Source organism: Ranitomeya variabilis, chromosome 3 (genome assembly GCF_051348905.1).
Source record: "Ranitomeya variabilis isolate aRanVar5 chromosome 3, aRanVar5.hap1, whole genome shotgun sequence".
Taxonomy (NCBI): domain Eukaryota; kingdom Metazoa; phylum Chordata; class Amphibia; order Anura; family Dendrobatidae; genus Ranitomeya; species Ranitomeya variabilis.
Window position 1 is genome coordinate 451,689,439 of NC_135234.1, and position 27,770 is coordinate 451,717,208.

General features: G+C 45.5%; 1 protein-coding gene across 1 annotated transcript in view; it reads right to left on the reverse strand.

Moving 5' to 3' along the window:
• Positions 1-24,036, reverse strand: part of LOC143817711 (uncharacterized) — a 46,992-nt gene extending 22,956 nt beyond the window's left edge. Inside the window, exon 1 of the mRNA XM_077299199.1 lies at positions 23,689-24,036. Within this exon, the coding sequence (XP_077155314.1) occupies positions 23,689-24,036 (348 nt within the window). The remainder of the gene's footprint in view (positions 1-23,688) is intronic.
• Between the last annotated feature and the right edge of the window lie 3,734 nt (positions 24,037-27,770).

Sequence of the window (27,770 nt, forward strand, 5' to 3'; positions counted from 1 at the left end):
TTGACCCAACCCACCAAATCAGACCCAGAGTGACTCCGCCTACCAAATCGGACCGCCTGAGGGGCAGCCAAGTGTGAAAGTCTTGCAGGGGCAGCCCTGGCACCATTCCAAAGCACTATCTGTAGTTCCTTCAGGAAATACCCATCTAGTTATTCTTATTATTATTCAGTCCGCACGTAATGCGGCCCGAACCGCTTCACTCACAGACTCCAGTGAGGTGTCATTTCGAAGCCAGCGTCCCCAAGAGGTGTGCTAAGTATTTTTCGTGTCGATCGGATTTGTAGTTTTGGCGCAATTTGCGTTTGAAAATGTTTTTTCCCCTCATTGTAATGCATTTCAATAGGGAAATTTTCCCATAGGTTATAATGGCCGGGTTTCTGAGGCAATTTGAAATGTACCTGCCACCTGCCACCTGGCTGATTAGCTCATTGATATGCGCAGTCAGGCCCAGTTACTATGCCAACGCCTGCGAACTGTACATGACCACACCAGCACAGTTTTGCCAGATAATATCAGCTCTTAAAGTGATAGCACAGCACAATTTCAAAGCACTATCTGTAGTGTTATTATAATTATTGCCCCGCTCACCAAATCGGACCCAGAGTGGCGCCGCCCGCCAAATCGGACCCAGAGTGGCGCCGCCCGCCAAATCGGACCCAGAGTGGCACTGCCCGCCAAATCGGACCCAGAGTGGCGCCGCCTGCCAAATCGGACCCGGAGTGGCGCCGCCCGCCAGAGTGGCGCCGCCCGCCAAATCGGACCCGGAGTGGCGCCGCCCGCCAAATCGGACCCGGAGTGGCGCCGCCCGCCAAATCGGACCCAGAGTGGCGCCGCCCGCCAAATCGGACCCGGAGTGGCGCCGCCCGCCAAATCGGACCCGGAGTGGCGCCGCCCGCCAGAGTGGCGCCGCCCGCCAAATCAGACCCGGAGTGGCGCCGCCCGCCAAATCGGACCCGGAGTGGCGCCGCCCGCCAAATCGGACCCGGAGTGGCGCCGCCCGCCAAATCGGACCCGGAGTGGCGCCGCCCGCCAAATCGGACCCGGAGTGGCGCCGCCCGCCAAATCGGACCCGGAGTGGCGCCGCCCGCCAAATCGGACCCAGAGTGGCGCCGCCCGCCAAATCGGACCCGGAGTGGCGCCGCCCGCCAAATCGGACCCAGAGTGGCGCCGCCTGCCAAATCGGACCCAGAGTGGCGCCGCCCGCCAAATCGGACCCAGAGTGGCGCCGCCCGCCAAATCGGACCCAGAGTGGCGCCGCCCGCCAAATCGGACCCAGAGTGGCGCCGCCCGCCAAATCGGACCCAGAGTGGCGCCGCCCGCCAAATCGGACCCAGAGTGGCGCCGCCCGCCAAATCGGACCCAGAGTGGCGCCGCCCGCCAAATCGGACCCAGGGTGGTGCCGCCCGGCAAATCGGACCCGGAGTGGCGCCGCCCACCAAATCGGACCCGGAGTGGCGCCGCCCGGCAAATCCGCCCCGGAGTGGCGCCACCCGGCAAATCGGACCCGGAGTGGCGCCGCCCGCCAAATCGGACCCGGAGTGGCGCCGCCCGCCAAATCGGACCCGGAGTGGCGCCGCCCGCCAAATCGGACCCGGAGTGGCGCCGCCCGCCAAATCGGACCCGGAGTGGCCCCGCCCGCCAAATCGGACCCAGAGTGGCTACAACTACCAAACCAGCGCCTGAGGGGCACCCAAGTGTGAAAGTCTTGCAGGGGCAGCCCGGGCACCATTCCAAAGCACTATCTGTAGTTCCTTCAGGAAATACCCATCTAGTTATACATCTTATTACTTCTGCCCAAGTGCATGACCTTACATTATCCCCATTAAAGCTCATTTGCCATTTATCAGCCCAAGCTTCTAGTTTACATAAATCTTCCTGTAATATAAAATTGTCCTCCTCTGTATTGATTACCCTGCAGAGTTTAGTGTCATCTGCAAATATTGAAATTCTGCTCTGTATGCATACACATATTTATTAATACATATGTATGTATTAATAAATATGTTAAAAAGAAGAGGGCCCAATACTGACCCCTGTGGTACCCCACTGCTAACCGCTACCCAGTCCGAGTGTGCTCCATTAATAACCACCCTTTGTTTCCTATCCCTGAGCCAGCTCTTAACCCACTTACACAAATTTTCCCCTATCCCCATTATTCTCATTTTATGTATCAACCTTTTATGTGGCACCGTATCAAAAGCTTTTGAAAAGTCCATATACACTACATGCACTGGTTCCCTTGGTCCAGTCTGGAACTTATCTCTTCATAGAAATTGATCAGATTAGTCTGACAGGAACGGTCCCTAGTAAACCCATGTTGATATTGGGTCATGAGGTTATTCCTCTTCAGATACTCCAAAATAGCATCTCTTAGAATACCCTCCAGGATTTTACCCACAGTGGAGGTTAAGCTTACTGGCCTATAATTTCCGAGTTCAGTTTTTGTCCCCTTTTTGAATATTGGCACCACATTTGCTATTTGCCAGTCCTGTGGTACAGACCCTGTTATTATGGAGTCTTTAAAGAATAAAAATAATGGTCTATCAATGACTGTACTTAATTCCTTCAGTACTCGGGGGTGTATCCCATGCGGGCCCGGAGATTTGTCAATTTTAGTGATTTTTAGACGCCGCCGTACTTCCTGCTGGTATTAAAATAAACACGGCACTCTGTGTGATGTAGAAGTTGGTGCTCAAGTAGGGTATCCAGCCCGAACTATAATATCGAAGAATAACTTGGCACTCAATAGTTTATGAAATGAAAATTATTGAATTTATTTTGTGTCCAGATACAGAACCAGTAATTGCTGAACGCTTTCGGTCCAAAATGGACCTTCCTCAGAATAGTTCAATTTATCTAATACAAAGATATTTACAAAAAAAAGACAAGAAAAATCTTAGTGCCTGTCTGGTATCACATATTTATGCTATGTAAGCAATATATTTATAAACTCATTATGGTCTATGTATGTCAAAATGAAATCTAATATATAAAGCTGAATGTGTGTGTGTGTGTATGTATGTATGTATGTATGTCCGGGATTGGCATCTGAACCGTAGCAGCTACAGCCACAAAATTTTGCACAGTCACACGTCTGGACCCCGAGAGCGTCATAGGCTATGTTGTGAGGTGAAATTTTAACCCCGCGCTTTCCAATTCACCAAACAATTTTGCCCCTATCTACATAATGGGGAAAAAGTGAAAGGAAAAGTGTTGGAGGCGTCGCAGCTACAGGCACAAAATTTTGCACAGTCACACGTCTGGACCCTGAGAGCGTCAAAGCTATATTGTGAGGTGAAATTTTAACCCCGCGCTTTCCAATTCACCAAACAATTTTGCCCCTATCTACATAATGGGGAAAAAATGAAAGGAAAAGTGTTGGAGGCAAATTAACAGCTGCCAGATGTGAACAAGGGGGACTTAAAGAATGACAGCGATGGCACCAAAGAGTATATACTGTACAGTTGCTAAGGTGGGGCCCCAACATGGGATAATCACACCACCACGGGGATATGAACACACACACAAAATGCGCCACACACTACCACGTGCTCGAACACATATACCACCCTCAGTGCACATTTCACCACACATACACCAACCTCGCCACATAAAAGTAGAAACACAAAAGTCGCCGCTCAAAACTCGCCACGCGCAAAACTCTCCACATGCAAAACTCGCCACACGTGCAAAACTCGCCACACGCAAAACTTGCACACGCAGAAAAATTGCCACACGCAGAAAAATTGCCACATGCACAAAAGTTGCAACACATGCAAAAGTTGCCTCACACAAAACTTGCACATACTCAAAAGGCACCACACATAAAACTCGCCACGCGCAAAACTCGCCATGCGCAAAACTTGCTGCACACAACTTGCTACACTAACCTGTCACATGCAACTCGACACACAAAAAGTTGCTACACGCATGTCGCCACACAAAACTCATCTCACAAAAGTCCCTACATGCATGTCGCCACACGCAACTCAACACACACAACTTGACACACGAAACTCGCCCTAAAACACACACAAGTCTGGTATCCTTCAAAAATAAAAATCTGATTAATAAGCAGACAAACTACAAGAGCAACAAATGTACCATATAGGAATCCGGCAGCTGTCAGTCACATGACCAGTCTATTATGTGTATGTGTGAGCTAATATATACTGCCAGGGGGTGGGCTTACTGTTGGCTGGGGATTTATCAGGCTGCCATTTTAGCTTACAAATACTGAGGTAAAAATACTGACCAAATAACGTGTGAACGAGGGCTAATACAGGAGGAGATGACATACAGCTATATACTATATACAGGAGATGACACACAGGTATATACTATTTACAGGGGAGATGACACACAGGTATATACTATATACAGGAGGAGATGACACACAGATATATACTATATACAGGAGAGATGACACACAGGTATATACTATATAGAGGAGGAGATGACATACAGGTACATACTACATACAGGAGGAGATGACATACAGGTATATACTATATACAGGAGGAGATGACACACAGGTATATACTATATACAGGAGCAGATTACCTACAGGTATATAGTATATACAGGAGGAGATGACACAGGTATATGCTATGTATAGGAGGAGATGACATACAGGTATATACTATATACAGGAGATGACACACAGATATATACTATATATAGGTGAGATGACACACAGGTATATACTATATACAGGAGATTACATACAGGTATATCTAATATATAAAGCTGAATGTGTGTATGTATGTATGTGTGTATGTCCGGGATTGGCATCTGTACCGTCGCAGCTACAGCCACAAAATTTTGCACAGTCACACGTCTGGACCCCGAGAGCGTCATAGGCTATGTTGTGAGGTGAAATTTTAACCCCGCGCGTTCCAATTCACCAAACAATTTTGCTCCTATCTACATAATGGGGAAAAAGTGAAGGGAAAAGTGTTGGAGGAAAATTGACAGCTGCCAGATGTGAACAATGAGGACTTAAAGAATGAGAGCGATGGCGACAAAGAGTATATACCGTACAGTTGCTAAGGTGGGGCCCCGACATGGGATACTCACCACACACGGGGATATGAACACAAACACAAAATGCGCCACACACTACCACGTGCTTGAACACATATACCACCCTCAGCACACATTTCACCACACACACACACCAACCTCGCCACATAAAAGTCGAAACACAAAAGTCACCACTCAAAACTCGCTACATTCAAAACTCGCTACATGCAAAACTCGCCATATGCAAAACTAGGCTCACGCAAAACTCGCCACACGTGCAAAACTCACCTCATGGAAAACTCACCTCATGCAAAACTTGCACACACAGAAAAATTGCCACATGTACAAAAGTTGCACCACATGCAAAAGTTGCCTCACACAAAACTTGCACATACTCAAAATGCACCACACATAAAACTCGCCATGCGCAAAACTCGCCATGCACAAATCTTGCTGCACACAACTTGCTACACTAACCTGTCACATGCAACTCAACACACAAAATGTTGCTACACGCATGTCGCCACACAAAACTCATCTCACAAAAGTCGCTACATGCATGTCGCCACACGCAACTCAACACACACAACTTGACACATGAAACTCGCCCTAAAACACACACAAGTCTGGTATTATCCTTCAAAAATAAAAATCTGATTAATAAGCAAACTACAAGAGCAACAAATGTACCATATAGGAAATACGGCAGCTGTGTGTATGTGTGAGCTAATATATACTGCCAGGGGGGAGGGCTTCCTGTTGGCTGGGGATTTATCAGGCTGCCAATAGCAACCAATCACAGCTCAGCTTCTATTTTGCTACAGTTAATTAACCTGAGCTCTGATTGGTTAATATAGGCAACAAAGACATTCTCAGTATAACAAAGCTAATATATGTTGTGAAATGCTTCTATTTGCTTAGTTTTTGCCTTTTAATAATTACATTTCTATCTATTTGTTTTGTGGTTTTTGTGTGCAGAATAAATTTTTGTTAACACATTCTATTTTGCTAACAGCAGTCATTAACCCGGGCGAAGCCGGGTAGTACAGCTAGTACTATATAAACAGCTATTGCAGCATTACACATGACAAAGGTGCAAGCAATACTTTGATCATTATACAACCTGAAAATACGATTCAAGAAGTCACCATAAACAGAATATAATGAAAGGGAAGCTATAATAGAAAAAGGATATACATGCTCCTTAAGGAAAGTAGTGAGGCTTCCTTGTAGACATAAATTTGAAGTTGTGGACGATTTCTTCCTTGTAATATATAGTAGTGCATAGTTTAACGTGCCTAAGGAGACAAATACAATTATGGTGTATAAATGTGCCAAATTAAGTCCCTGCAGTTGAGAGAGAAAGTATGGCTACAATGCAGTGATGACTGTAAAGGAAAGGGTGATACAGCATACATAGTGAAGAGACCGTGTGTCCAGGCTAATGAATTTTACCATGTCATTTTAAGTCTAAACAATTAAATTTGGATACTATTATTATGTTCACCTGGAGTGCTGGGTTAGCCTGTATAATCAGATCGGAGGTCCCTCTGATATTTTGAGTTATCACCGTAACTATTGCTGAAATATTTAAACAGGCAGAATGACAGTTAGATTTAATCAAAATAGTGGAGAAGCAACCACATGAATGCATCTATTCTGCTTACCGATACACGGGTTTGGGGCCGTGGCATACTATGCCGCTTAGAAAAATGGTAACCCACACTGTATGTTGTAAAAAAAGCAGACGATGTATGAGTGAAATGTCCCCCGACCAGGGATGCCAGACATGGACATAAGCGGTCCGCTTACCGGTGCAGGTAACTCCAGCGCTGGTGGCATTCTATGTCGCTAGTGTTATAGAAGGGTTGTGCTCTCCCATTTTATGACTCAGTATCTTTCGTAAATATATATATTTTCATATATATAATTTTCTTTTGGTAACATATTCTGTGAATCAAATTTAGTTTTCTTAAAAGGTACTCTACCCAATCAAATACGGGTATAAATAATATTTGGACATTAATGTCTGACTTATATAGACACTTGTGTAATATTGCAGAACTGGTGTATATGGCAAGAGTAGTGAAAGTCATACCTGACACCAGAATATCTGAGGACAGGGAAAAGAGTCAGGTACCAGACACTGTTTGGGCAAGGGGAAAATCTGATGTGGGTCGGCTGCCCATTCCCCTTGTCATGATTAAATTAAAAGAAGGAACCACTCCTCTTTGGTTAAAGCAATACCCCTTAAGTCTAGTCAAATCAATGGCCCTGAGCAGGGATATTAAAGAGTATGTTAAGGCAGGGGTTCTGGTGCAAAGATCTTCCCCCTGCAACACCCCTTTGTATCCCATTAAGAAGAAAAAGGACCCAAGGGTTCCCCTGACACAGAATAGTTCAGGACTTACAGGCTATTAATGATGTTACAGTGAGTGTAATCTCAATTGTCCCTAATACACACACCGTACGGTCACAAAATGTTTCACAGTCATTAATTTGGCAAAATGCATTCTTTTCTGTACCCCTGCACCCTGACTGACGGCATCTTTTCTCTTTTACTCGTGAAGGTAAACAATACTGTTGGACGGTCCTCCCACAAGGGGGAAAGAACTCCCCAACCATCTATTCAACAGCGATGGCAGGGATTCTTGAGGAGTGGCAACCACCTCATCCACAGACTGTAATATTGCAGTACGTGGATGAACTCTTGCTCTGCTGCCCGGACCAGACTGCAGTTTCCTTGCTGTGTTTTTTGGCAGAGAAGGGTTGCAGGGTCTCACGTGACAAATTACAGTAGTGCAAACAAAAGGTGACATTTTTAGGACATTGTATTGCTGAAGGTACAAGACACCTGACTAAAGACAGGGAACAGGCAATACAAAATCTCCCTTTACCCAGGTCACACCAGCATTTACACATTTCCCTAGGTTTGGTGACCTACTGTAGGCCTTGGATAAGGTCTGCTTCACAAATGATGCAACCACTCTATGACAGGTTGTCATCAGACCCCTACAATCTCACTCAAGAAGCAATTGAGGCATGTGAGCTCACACTGACTTTTTCTTTTGACAATTTGTTCCCCACATGACATTAATGCCATACTCGTACAAATTCAACCAAAAACACCTGTCTACGGATAGACAGATCAGACTTGAATGTGCTCTAATACTAATTCCTGAATACGTCACCCTCAAAAGACATAATGTTCTGAATCCAGCCACTCATCTGCCTGTGGATTCAGAAAAGGGGGAATTGGTGACAGCATTAGAAAAAAAAAAAAAAAAGTACTCTGGTACGTTGACGCACAAACATGACTGCATAGGAACTGATGAGTCAGGAGACAGTATGTTTTACATATGTTCATGAAAAACCTGTTCCTAATGCATATGTTGAGGTTTTTATTTTTGTAGATTGCTCCAGATACCACCAGGATGGGCGATTCTACACTGGACATGCAGTAGTATCCTCACATGAGGTAATCCGAGTTGAACCACTCCCTCCTCACATGTCGGTGCAGGAGGCAGAGTTGAAGGCACTCACTGAGACGTGTAGAGCTGCTGCAGGTAAAGTCGCTAATATTTACACAGATTCGAATTGTGCATGGGGAATACCCCATGATTATTGCCCCATCTGGAGAAGCAGAACGTTTCTTACACCAGCCAGTAAGCCCATTAAAAATGCAGAGCTGGTGAAACAATTAGTGGAGGCATTGACGTTACCAGTCCAGGTTGGCATCGTCAAGGTAACAGCACACACGGACGGTGACTCTGTGGAGGTAGAGGGCAACAGAAGGGCGGACGAGGCTGCTAAAGTAGCAGCAAGGCGGCCTAGGGAGCAGTGGACGGTGGCGGAGAGTCAGCGTATTCCAGCCACACTGAGCCTAGATGTCCTGAAATCCCTCCAGCTGCCCAAACAGAGAAGGACCACGGGGGAGAATGGGAGCTGAGCTGAACTCAAGAAGAGTTTTGGGAGAATAAGGATAAATTGTATATACCAAGGTCCCTGTTCCTAATTATGGCACAAGCAACACTTGGCCCCACTCACACCTCAAAATGTCACGTGTCCATGGTAGATGCCTTCCGGATCGCTCCTGGTTTCAGTTACGCAGCAGCAAAGCTCGTACGGTCATGCCTCATCTGTGCACAGCACAACCCAGGTAAAACAGTAAAAATCCCTAAGAAAGCGACACCCAGGCCTCTCTACCTGTTTCAGAGACTGCAGACTGGCTACATACAGCTACCCAAGGTAGGAGTGTGTGAAAAATGTCCTAGTATGTGTAGATCTCTTCTCTGGTTGGCTGGAAGCCTATCTGGTAAAATGTACAAATGCTAAAATGACTGCAGACAAACTGATGAAAGAACTGATCCGCAGGTATGGTGTCCCAGAAACCATAGAGAGCGATAGGGACACACACTTCACGGGAAAAATAATAAGGGAAGTCATGCAGGCCCTGGGAGTACAGCAAGCATATCATGCACCATATAGATCACAAAGTAGTGGGAAAGTGGAAAGACTAAATGGGACACTTAAACTGAAAATTCAGAGGCCATGGCAGACACAGGAAAGAGCGGGGTAGAGTGTTGTGAACTCTGTTTTTGGGCTCCCTCTTGTGGTCACAAGTGGTACTGTGTGAGTGCTATCTTTGGGCTCCCTCTGGTGGCTCTTTTTGTCATTCTGCAGGTCTGTGGCTGGGATCAGCTGTCTCGTTATCTGCTAGTTGGTTTCCTATTTAGCTCACCTGGACTTTCAGTTGTTGCCTGCTGTTGATGTATTCAGTGCTATTTTGATCTCTCCTGACTACCTTCGTTATCAGTTTCTCCAAGAGAAGCTAAGTTTCTGTTTGTTCATTTTTTGATCATCAGTGTTCAATATGTTTCTTGGTTTATTATCTGTCCTTGTCCAGCTTGCTAATATGTGATTTCCTTGCTTGCTGGTAGCTCTAGAGGGCTGAGTTTCTCCCCTCACACCGTTAGTTGGTGTGGGGGTTCTTGAATTCTGAGCGTGGATATTTTGTATAGGGTTTTCTACTGACCGCACAGTTTCCTATCTGTCTTCTGCTATCTAGTACTAGCGGGCCTCATTTGCTGAATCTGTTTTCATTCCTACGTTTGTATTTTCCCCTTACCTCACCGTTATTATTTGTTGGGGGCTTTCTATATCTTTGGGGTTATTTCTCTGAGGCAAGTGAGGTCTTACTTTCTATCTCTAGGGGTAGCTAGTTTCTCAGGCTGCGTCGAGACGTCCAGAATTTTAGGCACGTTCACCGGCTACCTTTAGTGTGTTTGTTAGGATCAGTTTGCGGTCAGTCCAGTTACCACCTCCCTAGAGCTCGTCCTATGTTTAGTTACTTAGCTAGTATTTCCTGTGATCCTCAGCCACTGGGATCATAACAGTACAGCAGGCCAAAAAAGTGTTTAATGCATCGCATGAAGTGGGATAAAAGAAGTCCTGAGTACAATTATTATTTTTTTTCCTCCTTTGCTGCAGTCTGTTTAGCTTCTCTCATCCCCTTAATCTCTGGGTGGTTTTGAGCTCAGCTGCAGACATGGATATTCAGAGTCTGACTTCTAGTGTGGATCATCTTGCTGCAAAGGTGCAAAATATTCAGGATTTTGTTGTTCATAGCCCTATGTCTGAGCCAAAGATACCTATTCCTGAGTTGTTTTCTGGAGATAGATCTAGGTTTCTGAATTTTAGGAATAATTCTAAATTGTTTCTATCTTTGAGACCTCGTTCCTCTGGTGATTCCGCTCAGCAAGTTAAAATAGTTATCTCCTTGTTACGCGGCGACCCTCAAGATTGGGCTTTCTCTCTGGCGCCAGGAGATCCTGCATTGCTGAATGTGGATGCGTTTTTTCTGGCGTTTGGACTGCTTTATGAGGAACCTAATCTTGAGAACCAGGCAGAAAAGGCTTTGCTGGCTATCTCTCAAGGTCAGGATGAAGCTGAGGTGTACTGTCAAAAATTTCGGAAATGGTCAGTGCTTACTCAATGGAATGAGTGTGCCCTGGCTGCAAATTTCAGAGAGGGTCTTTCTGAAGCCATTAAGAATGTTATGGTGGGGTTCCCCACGCCTGCAAGTCTGAGTGATTCAATGGCTTTGGCCATTCAGATTGATTGGCGTTTGCGGGAGCGCAAATCTGCGCATCCTCTGGCGGTGTTCTCTGAACAGAGACCTGAGTCAATGCAATGTGACAGAATTCTGACTAGAATTGAACGACAAAGTCATAGACGTCAAAATGGGTTGTGCTTTTACTGTGGTGATTCTACTCATGTTATCTCAGCATGCTCTAAGCGCTTAAAAAAAATCGCTAAACCTGTCACCATTGGTACTATACAGCCTAAGTTCATTTTGTCTGTTACTTTAATCTGTTCTTTGTCATCCTACTCGGTTATGGCTTTTGTGGATTCAGGTGCTGCCCTGAATCTTATGGATTTGTCGTTTGCCAAGCGCTGTGGTTTTGTTCTGGAGCTTTTGGAATTTCCTATTCCACTGAGGGGAATAGATGCTACGCCATTGGCTGAGAATAAGCCTCAGTATTGGACTCAAGTAACCATGTGCATGACTCCTGTACATCAGGAGGTGATTCGCTTTCTTGTGCTGCATAATTTGCATGATGTTGTCGTTTTGGGTCTGCCATGGCTGCAGGCCCATAATCCAGTTCTGGATTGGAAAGCTATGTCTGTGTCAAGTTGGGGTTGTCAGGGGATTCATGGCGATGTCCCTTTGGTGTCAATTGCTTCTTCCACTCCTTCTGAGGTCCCTGAGTTTTTGTCGGACTACCAGGATGTATTTGATGAGCCCAGATCCGGTGCCCTGCCTCCTCATAGGGATTGTGATTGTGCTATAAATTTGATTCCTGGCAGTAAGTTCCCTAAGGGACGACTTTTTAATTTGTCTATACCAGAACATACCGCGATGCGGAGTTATATAAAGGAGTCTTTGGCGAAGGGACATATTCGCCCATCCTCCTCCCCTCTTGGTGCAGGATTCTTTTTTGTGGCCAAGAAGGATGGTTCTGAGACCTTGTATAGATTATCGTCTTCTAAATAAAATCACGGTCAAATTTCAGTATCCTTTGCCATTATTGTCTGATCTGTTTGCTCGGATTAAGGGATCCAGTTGGTTCACCAAGATAAATCTTCGTGGTGCGTATAACCTTGTGCGTATCAAGCAGGGGGATGAATGGAAAACAGCATTTAATACGCCCGAAGGCCATTTTGAGTACTTGGTGATGCCTTTTGGACTCTCTAATGCTCCTTCTGTGTTTCAGTCCTTTATGCATGACATTTTCCGAGAATATCTGGATAAATTTATGATTGTGTATCTGGATGACATTTTGGTCTTTTCTAATGATTGGGAGTCCCATGTGAAGCAGGTCAGGATGGTATTTCAGGTCCTGCGTGCTAATGCTTTATTTGTGAAGGGCTCAAAATGTCTCTTCGGAGTACAGAAGGTTTCCTTTTTGGGTTTTATTTTTTCTCCTTCTACTATTGAGATGGACCCAGTCAAGGTCCAGGCTATTCATGACTGGACTCAGCCTACATCTGTTAAGAGTCTTCAGAAGTTCTTGGGTTTTGCTAATTTTTACCGTCGCTTCATCGCTAATTTTTCTGGCGTGGTTAAGCCTTGACGGATTTGACCAAGAAAGGTTCTGATGTGACTAATTGGTCTCCTGCGGCAGTGGAAGCCTTTCGGGAGCTGAAGCGCCGGTTTTCTTCAGCTCCAGTCTTATGTCAGCCTGATGTCTCTCTTCCTTTCCAGGTCGAGGTGGATGCTTCTGAGATTGGAGCAGGGGCTGTTTTGTCGCAGAGAAGCTCTGATGGCTCTGTGATGAAGCCTTGTGCCTTCTTTTCAAGAAAGTTTTCGCCTGCCGAGCGGAATTATGATGTTGGTAATCGGGAGTTGTTGGCTATGAAGTGGGCATTTGAGGAGTGGCGATATTGGCTCGAGGGAGCTAGGCATCCTGTGGTGGTCTTGACTGATCACAAAAATCTGATTTATCTCGAGTCTGCCAAGCGCCTGAATCCTAGACAGGCTCGTTGGTCGTTGTTTTTCTCCCGTTTCGATTTCGTGGTCTCGTACCTGCCTGGGTCGAAGAACGTGAAGGCTGATGCTCTTTCTAGGAGTTTTGTGCCTGACTCTCCGGGAGTTTCAGAGCCGGCTGGTATCCTCAGAGAGGGAGTGATTTTGTCTGCCATTTCCCCAGATTTGCGACGAGTGCTGCAGGAATTTCAGGCGGATAGACCTGACCGTTGTCCACCAGAGAGACTGTTTGTCCCAGATAGATGGACCAGCAGAGTTATTTCCGAGGTTCATTCTTCGGTGTTGGCAGGTCATCCTGGGATTTTTGGTACCAGAGATTTGGTGGCTAGGTCCTTCTGGTGGCCTTTCTTGTCGCGGGATGTGCGTTCCTTTGTGCAGTCCTGTGGGATTTGTGCTCGGGCTAAGCCTTGCTGTTCTCGTGCCAGCGGTTTGCTTTTGCCTTTGCCTGTCCCGAAGAGGCCTTGGACGCACATTTCCATGGATTTTATTTCAGATCTTCCAGTATCTCAGAGAATGTCTGTCATCTGGGTGGTGTGTGATCGTTTTTCCAAAATGGTCCATTTGGTGCCCTTGCCTAAGTTGCCTTCCTCCTCCGATTTGGTTCCTTTATTTTTTCAGAATGTGGTTCACTTGCACGGCATCCCTGAAAATATTGTGTCTGACAGAGGATCCCAGTTTGTGTCCAGATTTTGGCGGATTTTTTGTGCTAAGATGGGCATTGATTTGTCTATTTCGTCGGCCTTCCATCCTCAGACGAATGGCCAAACCGTGCGAACTAATCAGACGTTGGAAACTTATTTAAGATGTTTTGTTTCTGCTGATCAGGATGATTGGGTGACTTTTTTGCCATTGGCCGAGTTTGCCCTTAACAATCGGGCTAGTTCTGCTACTTTGGTTTTGCCTTTTTTCTGCAATTCTGGTTTTCATCCTCGTTTTTCCTCGGGTCAGGTTGAGCCTTCTGACTGTCCGGGGGTGGATTCTGTGGTGGATAGGTTGCAGCAGATTTGGAACCATGTGGTGGACAATTTGAAGTTGTCACAGGAGAAGGCTCAGCGCTTTGCCAACCGCCGTCGCGGTGTTGGTCCCCGACTTCTTGTTGGGGATTTGGTATGGCTGTCTTCTCGGTATGTTCCTATGAAGGTTTCCTCTCCTAAATTCAAGCCTCGCTTCATCGGTCCTTATAAGATTTTGGAAATCCTTAACCCGGTGTCTTTTCGTTTGGACCTCCCAGCATCGTTTGCCATTCATAATGTGTTCCATAGGTCTTTGTTGCGGAGGTATGTGGTGCCTGTGGTTCCTTCTGTTGAGCCTCCTGCTCCGGTGCTGGTTGAGGGCGAATTGGAGTACGTGGTGGAGAAGATCTTGGATTCTCGTATTTCCAGACGGAGGCTTCAGTATTTAGTTAAGTGGAAGGGCTATGGTCAGAAGGATAATTCCTGGGTTGTCGCCTCTGATGTCCATGCGGCCGATTTGGTTCGTGCCTTCCATGCGGCTCATCCTGATCGCCCTGGGGGTCTTGATGAGGGTTCGGTGACCCCTCCTCAAGGGGGGGGGTACTGTTGTGAACTCTATTTCTGGGCTCCCTCTTGTGGTCACAAGTGGTACTGTGTGAGTGCTGTCTTTCTGCAGGTTTGTGACTGGCAACAGCTGTCTCGTTATCTGTGGGCTGGTTTTCTATTTAAGCTCACTTGGACTCTCAGTCTATGCCTGCTGTCAATGTATTCAGTGCTATTCTGATTCCTTCTGACTACCTTGCTCCCAGTCTCTTCAAGAGAAGCTAAGTTTCCGTTTTGTTCATTTTTTGATCATCAGTGTTCTATATGTTTCTTGTCCAGCTTGCTAATATGTGATTTCCCAGCTTGCTGGTAGCTCTGGGGGGCTGAGTTTCTCCCCCCACACCGTTAGTTGGTGTGGGGGTTCTTGAATTCTCAGCGTGGATATTTTGGTAGGGTTTTTTACTGACCGCACAGTTCGCTATCTGTCTTCTGCTATCTAGTATTAGCGGGCCTCATTTGCTGAATCTGTTTTCATTCCTACGTCTGTCTTTTCTCCTTACCTAACCGTTATTATTTGTTGGGGGCTTCCTATATCTTTGGGGTTATTTCTCTTGAGGCAAGTGAGGTCTTGCTTTCTCTTTAGGGGTAGTCAGTTTCTCAGGCTGCGTCGAGACGTCCAGGATTTTAGGCACGTTCACCGGCTACCTTTAGTGTGTTTGTTAGGATCAGTTTGCGGTCAGTCCAGTTACCACCTCCCTAGAGCTCGTCCTATGTTTAGTTACTTAGCTAGTATTTCCTGTGATCCCCAGCCACTGGGATCATAACATACGTGGCGACCCTCAAGATTGGGCTTTCTCCCTGGTGCCAGGAGATCCTGCATTGCTGAATGTGGATGCGTTTTTTCTGGTGCTTGGACTACTTTATGAGGAACCTAATCTTGAGAACCAGGCAGAAAAAGCTTTGCTGGCCCTATCTCAGGGACAGGATGAAGCAGAGGTGTATTGTCAAAAATTTAGGAAATGGTCAGTGCTTACTCAATGGAATGAGTGTGCCCTGGCTGCAAATTTCAGAGATGGTCTTTCTGAAGCCATTAAGAATGTTATGGTGGGGTTCCCCATGCCTGCAAGTCTGAATGACTCAATGGCTTTGGCCATTCAGATTGATCGGCGTTTGCGGGAGCGCAAATCTGCGCACCATCTGGCGGTGTTTTCTGAACAGAGACCTGAGTCTATGCAATGTGACAGAATTCTGACCAGAATTGAGCGGCAAAGTCATAGACGTCAAAATGGGTTGTGCTTTTACTGTGGTGATTCTACTCATGTTATCTCAGCATGCTCTAAGCGCTTAAAAAAAATCGCTAAATCTGTCACCGTTGGTACTATACAGCCTAAATTAATTTTGTCTGTTACTTTAATTTGTTCTTTGTCATCCTACTCGGTTATGGCTTTTGTGGATTCAGGTGCTGCCCTGAATCTGATGGATTTGTCGTTTGCCAGGCGCTGTGGTTTGGTCCTGGAGCCTTTAAAATTCCCTATTCCACTGAGGGGAATTGATGCTACACCATTGGCTGAGAATAAGCCTCAGTATTGGACTCAAGTGACCATGTGCATGACTCCTGTACATCAGGAGGTGATTCGCTTTCTTGTGCTGCATAATTTGCATGATGTTGTCGTTTTGGGTCTGCCATGGTTGCAGGCCCATAATCCAGTTCTGGATTGGAAAGCTATGTCTGTGTCAAGTTGGGGTTGCCAGGGGATTCATGGCGATGCTCCTTTGGTGTCAATTGCTTCTTCCACTCCTTCTGAGGTCCCTGAGTTTTTGTCGGACTACCAGGATGTATTTGATGAGCCCAGATCCGGTGCCCTGCCTCCTCATAGGGATTGTGATTGTGCTATAAATTTGATTCCTGGTAGTAAGTTCCCTAAGGGACGACTTTTTAATTTGTCTGTGCCAGAACATGCCGCTATGCGAAGTTATATAAAGGAGTCTTTGGAGAAGGGACATATTCGGCCGTCCTCATCCCCTCTTGGTGCAGGATTCTTTTTTGTGGCCAAGAAGGATGGTTCTCTGAGACCTTGTATAGATTATCGTCTTCTAAATAAAATCACGGTCAAATTTCAGTATCCTTTGCCATTATTGTCTGATCTGTTTGCTCGGATTAAGGGGTCCAGTTGGTTCACCAAGATAGATCTTCGTGGTGCGTATAACCTTGTGCATATTAAGCAGGGGGATGAATGGAAAACAGCATTTAATACACCCGAAGGCCATTTTGAGTACTTGGTGATGCCTTTTGGACTCTCTAATGCTCCTTCTGTGTTTCAGTCCTTCATGCATGACATCTTCCGAGAATATCTGGATAAATTTATGATTGTGTATCTGGATGACATTTTGGTCTTTTCTGAGGATTGGGAGTCCCATGTGAAGCAGGTCAGGATGGTATTTCAGGTCCTGCGTGCTAATGCCTTATTTGTGAAGGGCTCAAAATGTCTCTTCGGAGTACAGAAGGTTTCCTTTTTGGGTTTTATTTTTTCTCCTTCTACTATTGAGATGGACCCAGTCAAGGTCCAGGCTATTCATGACTGGACTCGGCCTACATCTGTTAAGAGTCTTCAGAAGTTCTTGGGTTTTGCTAATTTTTACCGTCGCTTCATTGCTAATTTTTCTGGCGTGGTTAAACCCTTGACGGATTTGACCAAGAAGGGTTCTGATGTCACTAATTGGTCTTCTGCGGCCGTGGAAGCCTTTCAGGAGCTGAAGCGCCGGTTTTCTTCGGCTCCAGTTTTATGTCAGCCTGATATCTCTCTTCCTTTTCAGGTCGAGGTTGATGCTTCTGAGATTGGAGCAGGGGCTGTTTTGTCGCAGAGAAGCTCTGATTGCTCTGTGATGAAGCCTTGTGCTTTCTTTTCAAGAAAGTTTTCGCCTGCCGAGCGGAATTATGATGTTGGTAATCGGGAGTTGTTGGCTATGAAGTGGGCATTTGAGGAGTGGCGACATTGGCTCGAGGGAGCTAAGCATCGTGTGGTGGTCTTGACTGATCACAAAAATCTGATCTATCTCGAGTCTGCCAAGCAGCTGAATCCTAGACAGGCTCGTTGGTCGTTGTTTTTCTCCCGTTTCGATTTCGTGGTCTCGTACCTGCCTGGTTCGAAGAACGTGAAGGCTGATGCTCTTTCTAGGAGTTTTGTGCCTGACTCTCCGGGAGTTTCAGAGCCGGCAGGTATCCTCAGAGAGGGAGTGATTTTGTCTGCCATTTCCCCAGATTTGCGACGAGTGCTGCAGGAATTTCAGGCGGATAGACCTGACCGTTGTCCACCAGAGAGACTGTTTGTCCCAGATAGATGGACCAGCAGAGTTATTTCCGAGGTTCATTCTTCGGTGTTGGCAGGTCATCCTGGGATTTTTGGTACCAGAGATTTGGTGGCTAGATCCTTCTGGTGGCCTTCCTTGTTGCGGGATGTGCGTTCCTTTGTGCAGTCCTGTGGGATTTGTGCTCGGGCTAAGCCTTGCTGTTCTCGTGCCAGCGGTTTGCTTTTGCCTTTGCCTGTCCCGAAGAGGCCTTGGACGCACATTTCCATGGATTTTATTTCGGATCTTCCAGTCTCTCAGAGAATGTCTGTCATCTGGGTGGTGTGTGATCGTTTTTCTAAAATGGTCCATTTGGTGCCCTTTCCTAAGTTGCCTTCCTCCTCCGATTTGGTTCCTCTATTTTTTCAGAATGTGGTTCGCTTGCACGGCATCCCTGAAAATATTGTGTCTGACAGAGGATCCCAGTTTGTGTCCAGATTTTGGCAGATCTTTTGTGGTAAGATGGGCATTGAATTGTCTTTTTCGTCTGCCTTCCATCCTCAGACGAATGGCCAAACCGAGCGAACTAATCAGACGTTGGAAACTTATTTAAGATGTTTTGTTTCTGCTGATCAGGATGATTGGGTTACTTTTTTGCCATTGGCCGAGTTTGCCCTTAATAATCGGGCTAGTTCTGCTACTTTGGTTTTGCCTTTTTTTTGTAATTCTGGCTTTCATCCTCGTTTTTCCTCGGGTCAGGTGGAGCCGTCTGACTGTCCTGGGGTGGATTCTGTGGTGGATAGGTTGCAGCAGATTTGGAACCATGTGGTGGACAATTTGAAGTTGTCACAGGAGAAGGCTCAGCGCTTTGCCAACCGCCGTCGCGGTGTGGGTCCCCGACTTCGTGTTGGGGATTTGGTATGGCTGTCTTCTCGGTATGTTCCTATGAAGGTCTCCTCTCCTAAGTTCAAGCCTCGCTTCATCGGTCCTTATAAGATTTTGGAAATCCTTAACCCTGTGTCATTTCGTTTGGACCTCCCAGCGTCGTTTGCCATTCATAATGTGTTCCATAGGTCTTTGTTGCGGAGGTATGTGGTGCCTGTGGTTCCTTCTGTTGAGCCCCCTGCTCCGGTGCTGGTTGAGGGAGAATTGGAGTACGTAGTGGAGAAGATCTTGGATTCTCGTATTTCTAGACGGAGGCTTCAGTATTTGGTTAAGTGGAAGGGCTATGGTCAGGAGGATAATTCCTGGGTTGTCGCCTCTGATGTTCATGCGGCCGATTTGGTTCATGCCTTCCATGTTGCTCATCCTGATCACCCTGGGGTTTTTGATGAGGGTTCGGTGACCCCTCCTCAAGGGGGGGTACTGTTGTGAACTCTGTTTTTGGGCTCCCTCTTGTGGTCACAAGTGGTACTGTGTGAGTGCTATCTTTGGGCTCCCTCTGGTGGCTCTTTTTGTCATTCTGCAGGTCTGTGGCTGGGATCAGCTGTCTCATTATCTGCTAGTTGGTTTCCTATTTAGCTCACCTGGACTTTCAGTTGTTGCCTGCTGTCGATGTATTCAGTGCTATTTTGATCTCTCCTGACTACCTTCGTTATCAGTCTCTCCAAGAGAAGCTAAGTTTCTGTTTGTTCATTTTTTGATCATCAGTGTTCAATATGTTTCTTGGTTTATTATCTGTCCTTGTCCAGCTTGCTAATATGTGATTTCCTTGCTTGCTGGTAGCTCTAGAGGGCTGAGTTTCTCCCCTCACACCGTTAGTTGGTGTGGGGGTTCTTGAATTCTCAGCTTGGATATTTTGTATAGGGTTTTCTACTGACCGCACAGTTTCCTATCTGTCTTCTGCTATCTAGTACTAGCGGGCCTCATTTGCTGAATCTGTTTTCATTCCTACGTTTGTATTTTCCCCTTACCTCACCGTTATTATTTGTTGGGGGCTTTCTATATCTTTGGGGTTATTTCTCTGAGGCAAGTGAGGTCTTACTTTCTATCTCTAGGGATAGCTAGTTTCTCAGGCTGCGTCGTGACGTCTAGGAATTCAGGCACGTTCACCGGCTACCTTTAGTGTGTTTGGTTAGGATCAGGATTGCGGTCAGTCCAGTTACCACCTCCCTAGAGCTCGTTCTATGTTCAGTTACTTAGCTCATCAGTTCTGTGATCCTCAGCCACTAAGGATCATAACAGTAGAGTGCTTGTCTCTTGCACTCTTTCTAGTCAGACACACTCCGAATAGAAAGACAGGCTTGTTCCCTTTCGAAGTCCTGTTTAGTAGTTTGCCAGAGACTGGTCTGTACTTCCCACAGGTGCTACAAATGCAACACGGTGCTATGACAGCCCATGTCCAGGCCTTGCAGAAAAGACTTAATGTGGTGCATAAACATGTGTTTTCATCCATTCCAGATCTTAATGCCAGTGCAGACGTACATCTGCTGAATCCAGGTGATTGGGTGGTCATACACAGACACGTGAGAAGGAGCCTAGATCCATGGTTTGACGGCCCTTTGTAAAGTCCAGCTGACCACATTCAATTGAGGGAACGCCCACCTGGATCCATGCCAGTCACTGCAAAAAGATCTTTTCACTAGCAGAAAGACTGTTGTTCTAATCACCTTACTGGCAGTGGTAGGATGTCTGCACCTTACAGAGACACTGGATAAACTTTTAAGTGTTGACAAGGACAACAAACTTATTCAGCATCTTGCTTTTCTTACAAACGACGCGGAAGGGACAAAAACTGCTGGACTGTTGGATCTGTATACACAGCCCAGTATTTGTAAGGGCTATGCTGTACTTAGCCTTTACCTCTGGAGCCAAGGAAGGTATTAACACCACACAGCATACCCAATGAGACTTGGACTCAGATTTTCTAGGTTCCTTAAGGCTCTTAATGAGACTAATCCAATATAGAGACTCCTTTTTAAATCCAGCCGATTGGCTTAGCGGCCTAGCAGGATGGATTATTTTTGGTATTTTTCAGACTTGTATGCAAATTTTATTGCTTTGCTTATTGTTTTATGTAGCCGTAAAAGCACTAATATATGTATTACCTAAGGCTGAACCTTCTGTAGTATATCATAGGCCCCGTATGGCCACTGCTGACGGGGGTGGTGAGTGTCCACACTGAGGGTGGATGGGCGGAGCAGGTAGAAAGCCCCCTTGTGGGTACTAGACCCATGAGACAGTAGCTCCTTTGTGGACATCAGCTAACCCCGTAGCAAAGGTTATACCATTTACAAAAGGGGGAAATTGTTATAGAAGGGTTAATAGGTTGCCTTTAACTGCCTTGCCTTTAAGTGCCTCTTGCCTTTAATTGCTAGAATTACTAGAATCTGTTAACGCAGTAGTCTGATGGTCTCCCCTCCAAGGAGACTACACTTCTTATCATGTATGTTCTCAATAGTCAGTCACAACATGTTTTTGGTACGTTGTGAGGAATAAAGGTCAGTATGACCCTGGGTGATGGTGGGGGCTACATGAGTTACATTGAAATGCATTTTGTGTAAATGGTATAAAACATTGCTTTGGCTTTTTATATATCAGACAAAAGTGACTTGCTCACAGGATATGTGTGAGGTGTCCTTTGTCTCCAAGCGCGCTTGTAAAATAACGGGCGTAATTCCACAATTAGGCCTCACTGGTGATCTGTCAGCTGACATTTGGGTCAGAATGAAAACAGCTACGACACTAGTGAAGATGCGCTGTGTTCCTGGAGTGTACTTCCGGGTTTATGCATCCGGGAGTGTGTGTCACGTGGTACCGTGCATCATAGCGGTCACGTGTATGAGGAATTGCGTGCTGCTGAGATGGTGCTATGTGTGGACATGGAAAGTCCTGGCAGCCTGCCCTTAAGGAAAAGTGTATATGGGGGATATGGGTTGCAAACGTCAACGTAAATGTTTCTCTCAGCGGTATTTTACATTCAGTCTCTATATGTGGTGGAATGTATATAATCTGCCTGGTCTATTTGAAAAGATAGACAAGTTTATAAAACAGGGGTACCTGCTGGTGATTAGAACAGGGACACTGAATCATATGAGACATAGAGTGCACTACGGACTACGCAATACTATATATACTGTACTGTGGATAGCATAGGGTGCCCAGTGAGAGATAGAGAAGAGGATTAACGATTCTATAGGCAAAAACAAAGAAACATGGATTAAAAACGGCCCTCTGTCACATATAGGTAGTATCAACATGTCAATAATGAATGTCCATATATAGTCCAAGACAACGATTTTAAAGGAAACTAGATATATCATAGTCCCTATTAAGTCCTTTCGGTTCCAAGGTCTGTAAAGCGAAGATAGAGTATGCTTCACGCTTTTTCAGTAGTTTTACCCTTTTTTGTCCCCTTCTACCTTGATCAATATGTTCCAAAACCTGGAATCTCAGCTGGGAAATACTGTGTCCCATATTCCGAAAGTGATGTGGGAGGGGAAGGTGGTCCTTGTTACACCGTATGTTTGATTTATGTTGTGATATCCTATCGCACATGAGTTGTTTCCCCTATGTAGGCCAAGCCGCAGGGACACTTGATCATATAGTTCACATAGGAGGACTCGCAGGTGAAGAAGCCTTTGATGGGGATACCCTTTCCGGTGTGAGGGTGGAAAATATGGTCTCCTTTTTGGATGTTATTACATTGTAGACAATTGAGACACGGGAAGGTTCCCTGTTTTTGCGTGCGTAAAAATACCTGCCTAGGTACCCTGGTGCTTGATCCTACATCCGCTCTTACCAACCTATCCTTAATGTTGGTGGGGCGACGGTAACAGGAGAGGAAAGGCTGCTGAAATTCGGGAACATTAGTATAACTTTTACTCAAAATACTCCAGTGTTTATGGAGTGAGGCCTGAACCCGCCTGGAATAGGGATGATAAGTGTTCACAAAGGGTATACGTGACCCAGGATTTTGGGGCTTGGGAATAGATTGTCTGGTTTGGGTTAAAAGTTTCTTAGGGTAACCCCTGTTGGAGAATTTTTCTTCCATCTCGTTTAATCTCTGATTTTTCATGTCATCATCAGTTACTATCCTTTTAACCCTCTGAAATTGTGATATTGGGATATATTTCTTTATGGCCGTAGGGTAAAAACTAGTGTATTGTAAAAGACTATTTCTGTCAGTGGTCAGGGTATGGAGATCAATGGAAAGTGTGCCATCAATATTTTTATGTACCCTCGTGTCCAGGAAGCTAATGTTATCCATACTATGTTGTAAAGTGAATTTTAATTCAGGCCAAATGTTGCTAATATGGGAATCAAAAAGACAAAGCGTTTCAACTGGCCTGTCCCAGACACAGAAGATATCATCTATGAATCTTCGCCATGTTTTGGAATGCTGCTTGAACAACGAATGATTAAATACAAAATCTTCCTCAAAAGCCACCATGTAGGCCGCTGCATAAGATGGCGCTACGTTGGAGCCCATTGCGGTCCCCTACCGTTAGATGTAGAATGTGTCCTGGAACATAAAATGGTTCTCGCTGAGGACAAGGCCCAATATATCGGAACAAAACCATCTGATCTTGGGATCAATATTTGCTTCTGCCAATGTCGGTCAGTGGCCTCCATCCCCTTGTTGTGTGTGATGGATGTATACAGGCTACTCACATCCCAAGTAGCAAGTATGGCACGAGTAGGTAGTGGACCCAAGGTTTTAATCAATTTCAAAAAATTGTTTGTGTCGAGCAAGAATGATTTAGTATTTTTGGTTAATGGTGTCAAGACTTTTTCCAACGTGATGGCTAGAGGTGAAAGGATGCAGTCGGTAGATGATACTATGGGGCAACCTGGTGGTTTGTGCAAACTCTTATGTATTTTTGGTAGTACATAAAAAAACGGTGTTATTGGGTCAGTTTTGATAAGATAGTTCCTCAGCTTCTTATCTATAGTGCCTTCTTGGAAATGGTGATCTACAACTGGCAGAATTTTGCTAGCTATACTGCTGGTAGGGTTATGTGGGATAGCCTCATAAACCTTAGTGTCGCTTAGTTGTCTCTGTATTTCAGACATATATTCTGATTTGTCCATTATAACAATGGCTCCTCCCTTCTCTGCTGGTTTTATAATGAGGGATTTATCGGATGATAACTGGTCAAGTGCTAATTTTTCCATGGGTGTTAGATTAGTTTGATGGTGGAATTTTCCTTGATTAACCTCACGATTGAATGTCTCCATGTCCCTTTCAACCAGGGAAATAAATGTTTTGATAGGGGGGTTATTTCTAGGTGGCATAAAGGAACTCGGTGTACGTAGGCCCAGTCTCTTGAATTGTAATAGGGCTGTACTGTCGTGGAGAGTTATAGTACTTGGGACACCTTGGAAATGTACCTTAAGTCTGAGATTCCGAAAAAATCTCTGCAGGTCTAGATTAAGTTAAAAAAATAAATTTGTATGCTGGACAGAAGGAAAGACCCTTTTGTAATACCGAGAATTGGTGGGAATCTAAGTTTTTTGAGGAAATGTTAATGACTAAAGGGAGGTGCCTACCTGTCATCTGGTTGTCACTTGAGTCCTGGTGTCCCCTGTGGCATTGCCCCCCCCCCCCCCCCCGTCTTACTTTTGACCGGCCTCGATTGCTTCCTAAAAAAGGCTATACGCCAGTCCTGTGGTACAGACCCTGTTATTATGGAGTATTTAAAGATGAAAAATAATGGTCTATCAATGACTGTACTTAATTCCTGCAGTATTCGGGGGTGTATCCCATCCAGGCCCAGAGATTTGTCAATTTTAGTGAGTTTTAGACACCGCCGTACTTCCTGCTGGGTTAAGCAGATGACATTTAATGGGGAATTTTTGTTATCACTGATCATATTGTCTGCCATGGGATTTTCTTGTGTAAATACTGATGAAAAAAAGTCATTTAGCATATTGGATTTTTCCTCATCCTCATCGACCATTTCACCCAGACTATTTTTAAGGGGGCCAACACTATCATTTTTTAGTTTCTTACTATTTACGTAGTTAAAGAATATTTTTGGATTATTTCTACTCTCTCTGGCAATGAGTCTCTCTGTCTCAATTTTTGCTGCCTTGATTTGCTTTTTACAGAATTGATTAAATTTTTTGTATTTATTTAATGCCTCATCACTACCTACTTCCTTTAATTCTCTAAATGCTTTCTTTTTGTCACTTATGCGCCCCTTACAGCTGTATTTAGCCATATTGGTTTCCTCCTATTTCTAGTATGTTTATTCCCATACGGTATATACTGTGCACAGGTCCTATCCAGGATGCTAATAAAAGTCTCCCATTTTCTTTGTGCATTTTTATGTCTCAGGATATCGTCCCAGTTAATTGCACCAAGATCATCTCTCATCCGTTGGAAATTTGCGCTCCTGAAGTTTAGTGTCCTTGTAACCCCTCTACTACACATCTTATTAAACCATGAGGAGCAAAAAGAGTCAATTCTGATATATACCACAGATGAAAAAACTTTATTGTTAATAATAAATCACACATAAAATATTAAAACCAGAGAGCACAGAGTACAAAATAGCGCATATACCAGTGTATTAAAACACAAGGTAATTCGCAGATGAATCCAAGCTAAGTACCAGTGCAAAATATCAGTAAAGCAGAAGGGTATCACATAGCATGTGTATAATATATCACTTGTCTACTGCCCACCAAGTATGTAGAGCTGTAATAAATGCCTAAATGTAGTCCTCAAACCGGTATATGTCCTAGTGGACATCAGATATCGGCAGCAATAGCTGCCCCAGTGTATTAGACTACAACCATGCAGACAAATCCAATCAACATGGCCCAATAGAACACACTTGGTAGCGTTGGTACAAACATAGAAAGACAGCACATGCCATGAAAAAAATTATTAGTTACCCGTCATAGCCACTGATAGTTGCGCCAGCACTCGCTCCCCAACGCACGTTTCGGTGTCTAAATTCCTTCCTCAGGGGGCGCCCTTAGATTAGATTTCATTAGATTAGATTTCATTAGATTCACTTATATTATCACGCAGGATGGGTTTTAAGGATGATTTTACAAATAGACACACCCCTCCCCCTTGCTTATCCATTCGGTCATTTCTGAACAGACTATATCCCTGCAAGTTAACAGTCCAGTCATGGCTCTCATCCAGCCATGTTTCCGATATCACTACCATGTCATAATTATGCTCCAACAACATTAATTCTAATTCCTCCATATTGTTGGCGAGGCTTCTGGCATTAGTATACATGCACTATATGTATCTCCCTGTACCTCTATACTTTCTTAAATTATCAATTGTTCTAACCCCACCTTCTATGCCACCGCCACCACCAACTTCCTTATTTGTGCCCAGGTCTCTATCTGCACTATCTTCCCCTCCTATAAATTGAATACCCCCCCAATCCATAGTTTAAACACTCCTCCAACCTTCTAGCCATTTTCACCCCCAGCACAGCTGCACTTTCCCCATTGAGGTGCAGCCCGTCCCTAGCGTAGAACCTGTGGCCAACTGAGAAGTTGGCCCAGTTCTGCAGGAACCCAAACCCCTCCTTCCTACACCAATTCTTGAGCCACTTATTAACCTCCCTAATCTCCCGTTGCCTCTCTGGTGTGGCACGTGATACAGGCAGTATTTCAGAAAATACCAAGTTGGAGGTCCTTGCTTTCAGCTTGCAGCCTAATTCCCTGAAATCATCTTTAAAGGGAACCTACCACCCCGTTTTTTAAAAATTAGATAAAAATAGTGTGAAATAGGGGCAGAGCTGGGCTTTACATTAGGGCCTTTTCGGTGCCTTTACACCCCCGTTAGGCTGCCCAAATACCTTTGTGAAGTGGCCGTTTTCTGCTGTCACTCAAGTGGGTCAGGTCGGATGGGCGTGGTCACAGCGCTGTTTGTCCCCCAGGATCCTGCTCATCATTACGTTGGTGGCGTAGTGGTGTGCGCATGTCCAAAGAAGATCCACTGCCCAGGAGATGAATAACGGCGCGGTCTTCGCTATTCAGCCGTTTACCGGTGGGCGCGGCCATCTTTCCTGTGGCCGCGCCTGCGCAGATGGAGCGCTCTGCTTCCCGGGACTTCAGGAAAATGGCCGCCGCGATCTCCATCTGCGCACGCGCGGAATCCCGCGGCCATTTTCCTGAAGTCCCGGGCAGCAGAGCGCTCCATCTGCGCAGGCGCGGCCACAGGAAAGATGGCCGCGCCCACCGGTAAACGGCTGAATAGCGAAGACCGCGCCGTTATTAATCTCCTGGGCAGTGGATCTTCTTTGGACATGCGCACACCACTACGCCACCAACGTAATGATGAGCAGGATCCTGGGGGACAAACAGCGCTGTGACCACGCCCATCCGACCTGACCCACTTGAGTGACAGCAGAAAACGGCCACTTCACAAAGGTATTTGGGCAGCCTAACGGGGGTGTAAAGGCACCGAAAAGGCCCTAATGTAAAGCCCAGCTCTGCCCCTATTTCACACTATTTTTATCTAATTTTTAAAAAACGGGGTGGTAGGTTCCCTTTAAGGAACTTCCACCTACCTCTAACTTTGTCATTTGTACCAATGTGCACCATGACCACTGGGTCCTTACCAACCCCTCCCAGTAATCTGTCAACCCGATCAGCGATGTGTCGGACTCAAGCGCCAGGTAGGCAGCACACCGTTCGACGATCCCTGACTTTGTGACAGATTGCCCTATCTGTTCCCCTAATAATTGAGTCCCCCACTACCAGCACCTGTCTGGCCTGCCCTGCACACCTATTTCCCTCCTTACTGGAGCAGACACTCCTCTGACTTTCAGAGGACATGCCTTGCTGATCAAGGATTGCATACATGTGGCAAGATGTGCACTGGATGGCATTAACAATAGTGGAGCACATTTCCTAATGGGGATTGCACCAGACAGAAAAGTTAAATAAAAAATAAATGCAAAGTATTAATAAAATACAGACAGCAATTCAGC